Source organism: Nestor notabilis, unplaced genomic scaffold (genome assembly GCF_000696875.1).
Source record: "Nestor notabilis isolate BGI_N333 unplaced genomic scaffold, ASM69687v1 scaffold5980, whole genome shotgun sequence".
Taxonomy (NCBI): domain Eukaryota; kingdom Metazoa; phylum Chordata; class Aves; order Psittaciformes; family Psittacidae; genus Nestor; species Nestor notabilis.
The window spans coordinates 150,085-156,409 of NW_009911481.1; the positions used below are offsets into that span (position 1 = coordinate 150,085).

Genomic DNA, 6,325 nt, shown 5'->3' on the forward strand with positions numbered 1-6,325 from the left:
TTTTCTTAGTCTTGTCCATATGTTTTATGTTTTTCCTTCTCATTTTTTTTCCTCTTGCCCTTAATAATAGGAGATAAAAGAAATGAGGCTGAAAGCAATTAATGAAAACATCCACAACAAATAGCTTGATCAAGTGTGTTCCCGTATCCCTATGCAGTAAATACAGACAGAATTATAAACCAAATCTATTTTTATCCAAATTGTCATGTTAAAGGTCAGACCTCCAGTTTTGAATTGCTTTGATTTTCGCTGTTTGTTTTCCTTATCAAAGTTGTATTTCCAAGTAACTCATGTTTTATTCTCTTCCACTGCAGAAAATGAAGTGACTACTTTCCCTGTGTTGGTGAGTGATCAGAGTGAAATTGTGGATACCAATGGAGCTGGAGATGCGTTTGTTGGAGGTATTTCTTACTTCTTTCTCTTGTTCGGAGAGTATCATATTATTCTCTCTGTATAAAATCTACCATTTTTTCATTTAGCTGTCCTTCAGAATGAGCGTCATTCTTTTAGAGCTTTTCTCTGCATCCTGAAGTTATATGATTTAATTAAGTTCTGATTTTCAAAGGGAAAGTGTGTTCTATTACTTCAAAAATAATATGCCATTATGCTGTACTCTGGTAGTTTTCATGAGATTAATTGTATCTGTCAGACTGTTGCATAAACAAGCTGCATCAAGTACTATATAGTGTACAGAAATCCCTCCTGGCTTAAATGTTAACACATTGTTGTTCTTTAAAACAGGTTGTAGTGAATATTAAACAGTATGTTAATAACTGAGCATAATGTCTTCTGATCATGTCAATTCTGGTAGAACATCTGCTTCCAATACAATTATTTGGACATCAGAAAAGAACACAAAGGGTTAATTTGTTAAAACAAACCCAGAAAATATCTGGCATTGCTTAATATCCATTTGCAAACGTACTATTTTTTTTGGCACAAGCTCTAAGGAAAAAAGAGGATGTTATGTCTATGCCTGTTTTAAAAAATTATTCAATATAAGCCAAGACGAATCTAATCCAAAAGTTCTGTCACTCATTGTAACCTTCATACATATAGTTTTGTGATGCACTATTGCATCCTGAAGGCTCTAATATCCAGTACGTAGTAGCTGTAAGGAGCTCCATTAGTCACTAATTTACTGGAAACATTACCAAAGAGACTTTATAAATAGAATTGCTGGGCTCAGTCTTGTAGCTGTGAAGGGTATAACAAGCAGAGTGTTAACCAAATTTAAGCTTCAGAATTGTGTCCTGCTTCAAGAAAATATTCAACATAAGCTTAATTTTCCATCCTTAAACCAGTAAGTTTTCAGTATGTCCTTAAATCTCGCTGAAAAGCGGAAGGTTGTTACTCGTTGCTTTGGTGCTTTGTGAATCAAAAAGAACAGAAATAGAGGAAACACGTTAGGTCATATTATTTATACACCTTTTAGTGCACACTTGTCACTCTGTTGTTCGTAAGTGACAAACAAGACTAAATTTGAACCAGTAACAGTGGCTGTAATGTTCTTCAAGTCCTTTTCCTTGTATACCTGTGCTCTGTGTATCAGCTGTGCCACTAAGCTTCTGTTCTTGCCTACTTTGTCTTCAGGTCCTGAAGATAAAATAATACAGGGCAGGGCACAGGTGAGCAATATGGTAGACACCAACCAAGCTGTGCCTTAGCAGGAAGCAGCTTCTCGTGTGTCTGCTGTGTTTATCTCAGGCTGTATTTATTCTCAGTTCTTCAGATTTTAGGCATTTTGAAATAAGGACTTTTTTTTTTTCTTAATAATCCTACTTTTGTTCTTTCCTAGTATAGCTGAAGGAGGACTATTGCAACTAAATAACTGGGCTTTGAGCACTACCTGGTCCTTCCTAACCCTTCCTCTGTAAATTATATCCTTTTCTCTGGTACAGTCATAGCTGCTGTTTTTCTGTAGAAGACCTAAAATGTTGACTTTAGTAATTATACAGAACATTCTGAATGGAAAGGCTGATATAAGCCACATCAGACTCTATTCCAAACTGCTAACTTTCACCAGCAGTGTAAGGAGTTCAGAAACATGCTGTCAGGCTGGTCTTGGATCAAATGTGAGATTCCTTACTCCAAGGGGAAAAATTATATGGAAAATGCTAAATCCCATTGAGAAGAGAATAAAGAAGGAAAGAAAACAGGTCTCTAAAAGATCAACTCCCCTTTGTCATTCTAAGTCTGTTGAGATAATGTGACTGGATACAGCAAGCTCCAGTGCATTTGGGGTAATCTTACTAAAGTTGCTGTACTGCTGTTTACAAAGATGTATTATTTTCCTCAATTCAGTGGGGCGTCAGATGCTTTTGGTGTGGACCTCAAGTGCAGTCCAGTGATAGCATGGCATTGTACAGTTCTCCCTCGATACCAGGGAAAGAAAGGACCACAGCTGTTTTTCCTCTGTAGTGCAAGTTGGCTCAGCAGTTGAAATCTCATTGCGGTTAGGCACTTAACCTGAGTATCGGTATGTGAGCTTAGGTTCTTGTTGCATGCTATTTCTTTCTGCTGTGACTCAAAGCAACATGAACCTCAGAATATCCATAGTTCTTCTGTTAGCTTCTGAGATATCTTAGTTTTGCTCTGTCACCCCATAAATAATAAATTGGTCGTTTATTCTCCTCAGAGAACAGATTTTCCTGAGTGTAGTCCAGATGGGAGATCTGGGAGTCATAACAGTCTAGATACACAGCTGATTCTAGTCCTTAAATACTGTGGTCTCTTTCTTCATGGAGTCATTTCATTTTCCTTCCCATATATAGGAAATAGGATACTGGACTGGAGAGGCTTTGATTTGGTCTGTGTTTCATTTGGGGGAAATGTCTGTATTTTATCTATATCACACTTTTCATGTGTTTTCAAAGTACGTATTTGCCACAGGAAAAGTTCTTTATTGTCTCCTTGCCAGAAAGCCCTATGCAGTGATGTTGGTAATACTACTCAACATATGTATCTTCTGTTGATTCTAGCATTGAGCCAGATGCAGTCTTATTGTCCTGACAGAATTTTTATAATGGGAATTTTTATATTCTCTTCAGTGTTCTTCTAGCTTCTTTCTTTGATTGAGGTTTTTATCAAGTTGTTACTACCTAGGCAACAGTACTTGTAGTGTTTTGATTTTAGTGTCCTTGTAGTAAAATGTTTCAAAATTCATCCCTTAACTAAAAAATGCACTCAGTGTTATAATATAGTCTCCTGGAAACGTAGTTCCTTTATTCAAACAGCAAAGAACAAGACTCCCATGGCAAAGCTTCCCATACTTCCCTGGAACTGGTATATTAACATGACTGAACAGTGGTTTTGCTGGAGCAAACGGCTTGGCTGGGAGGGGAATGTGGGATATAATGAGAACTAACCCCATCAAGCAGGATTTATTTTACATTGAGAGTTCAGGTTTGTTAGATTCTGTCACATTTTGAATGGTCTTTAATGGACGCACTTTCTTCCAGAGGTATAATTCACAGATTGTAAGGAAATGCCTTCTCAATCATTATGCAAACTTGGCAAATCACTCCTCACATTTCTCCATGTGAAAGTGGAAAATAAGAACTCTGTTTGGTTTGTTGTTTGTTTGGGGTTTTGGCGGGGGCGGGGGCATTCTAGAACCTATCTAACTACTGAAGGCCTTTAAACTTTTCCAGAAGGTTCAAGATGAAGTTTCTGGGCACCTGTAATTCTGTGAGTTGATTCATGAGTTCAGCATTTCTGAACGTGAAGCCACTGGCTTCCAAGGAGAACTAGCTCACTCCAACAGCTAGCACGAGAAATAAACTGCGTTCTTCAGTTGAAATATGTTTTTATTAAGTTGGCACCAGCAGTATCTCTGAACTTCTTGCCTCTTACTGCAGGCATCAAGTCATCTGCCACTCAGGCTGGTGCAACCAGCATGAATGAGAAACTGGATTTTAACATTCCTGCAGGTATCTTTATGCTAAAAACATTTCTCTAAACAATATGCACAGAGTTCTACCTTTGTTGCTTTCCAGCAACACTGCTACCTTTTAGAAGTTTAATGCAATAATGATTTACTTTGTAACGTCCCAGAGCATCTTGTGGATTTCAGGGGTACCACAGATTTTTGGTTATAAATCCCTGAAATACCCATAAATATAAAGTTGCAATTCCACCTCTGGGTTCTGATGACATTGACAAATCGCTTGAGCTTTGCTGACATGGCTTATGTCACAAGAGTCCTCTAAATGGAATTACAGCCTTTGTTTGTAGAGTTTGGGAAACATTCTATTACTCGTTAAATTAACATTTATTTGTTTATAGTCAGCCTCAGTTGGAACCTTTGCAATAATGACAATCAAAGCATGTTTAATGGCAGTAAATAGATTGAAATATGGACAGTTTTACCATCTTATGCTTTCCTTTATGCCACCTTGCTGTATTTAGCCAGAGTAGATCTGCCTTCTGTTTGGGCTCCCCTTTGTCCTTGACACCATAACTAATGAAAACAATAAGCATCTTTTGTGATAGCTACTGCCGTTGTTCCCTGCAAAATCTCTCCCCTTGAATCTGTCTACTCGGTGGAACTGTGCAGAGTTTTCGTAATAAATAAATAAATAGGAGAAGGTGTAAAATCAATGTTTCTTCAAGTTCCGTCAATATAAATATATTGACTTAGTAATCTATTATGATTTAGTTATATTCTGCAGGAAAAGTACTAGAGTATGAAATGTAACCACAAATTATTTTAAATCGTTTTAAAGTAGGCTGATGAAGCAGTGACAGAATGATCACAGCAAGTGTATGTTACTTACCACCACGCTATAAAGACGTTATACCATTCTCAAGGAAAAGAAATCCCGAGATAGGAGGAGCTCTTCATTAAGCATTGTACAGTGCTAAATGTGAGCTGATAGCACTTTGCTTCTGTTGGTATCAAAGCCGAGGTCAATGGCTCAAACAACCTGTCAACTTAAAAATCACATTGCAGCTTTCATGTACCAAGGAATCTCATAAAGTTGCTAGCTATAGTGTGAAAGCTACATACTTGGTGCACATACTTACAGAATAAGCAGTTCTCTCTCTCTCTTTCTTGTGAAACCCACTGTGAATCTTATAAGATGGCCAACTACTGTCTCAGCTATCACAGAACTACTCTGATAGAAGGCAGGGACAGCAACAAAAGATGAATTGTCCTCTTTTGTATGTGTCCTTGTGTGAGCGTGCTTCACGGCATCCCTGTCTTTTCTTTAGAGACCACAGGGCTTAGTGGAGATACTTCCCTCCTTTTGTTTCTGTTGCCAAACTGGCTCAATAAAGCCATTCCGTCATCTTTAGCACAGAGGTTAGTTCTAAACATTATTTTTCCATCTTAATCTAAATGCCTCTACAAATGAGATAAAGACCTTGGACACCTAAAAGTTTGCCCAAAGGTCATCACATTGTTTGAATTGTAGCCTGTTTTCATGAGGTAAATACAAATGATTTTCTATAGAATGAAATCCAGCTTTGATTTCAGTGCTAAGTAATATTTGGTATACTTCTACATTATTGAATGTTTAACTATTATCCTTAAAGTGCAGCATTCTTTGAATATATTGTGCATATACATACATGTATGTTCCTAAAAACACAGCACAAGAAATATAAATATATGTTTGCAAAGAACCCATAGTCCATAGAATAATTGCTTATCACAACTCTTCTGCTATGAAAAATATGATTCAGAATTTACTTTTTTTTTTTAAATAGGTCTGGTTCTGTTTTCCAAACATACGGGTATAACTTTGGAATGCCTTGGCTGAAGCCAGTAGATTTAAACAAATATACTATTGATAAAAATTGAAACAGAATAGAACCCAGTGTGATAATTCTTATGTTATTGTTCTGCATAAATCCATCATTTATATAGGAATCCAAGAATCTTTAAAATAAAAAAACGTCTAGGTGGGATTTAACATGTTTTGAGATGGCCCTATTTTAAGCCAGGGGCTGGAGCAAGTGACCTCCAGAGGTCCTTTCCAACCTAAATTGTGCTATGGTCCTATGAGGTATATTCCTATAGGAATTAAGTTCCCAGGTGCCATTTCCTGCTCCTCTGAAAATCCAACCTGGCCTTGAACACTGCCATGGAGCATTCACCACTTCTTTGGGCAACGTGTTCCAGTGCCTCACCACCCTCACAGTAAAGAACTTCATCCTTATATCCAACCTGAACTTCACCTGTTTAAGTTTGAACCCATTCCCCCTTGTCCTACCACTACAGTCCCTGTCCTGCATCCTTGTAGGCCCCCTTCAGATACTGGAAGGCTGCTATGAGGTCTCCACGCAGCCTTCTCTTCTCCCGGCTGAAAAACCCCAC

General features: G+C 37.7%; 1 protein-coding gene across 1 annotated transcript in view; it reads left to right on the forward strand.

The window, feature by feature from the left end:
• The window catches only part of ADK (adenosine kinase), a 154,429-nt gene that overhangs the window by 135,982 nt on the left and 12,122 nt on the right, over positions 1-6,325 (forward strand). Inside the window, exon 6 of the mRNA XM_010014982.1 lies at positions 315-401. Coding sequence (XP_010013284.1) covers positions 315-401 — 87 coding nt within the window. The remainder of the gene's footprint in view (positions 1-314; positions 402-6,325) is intronic.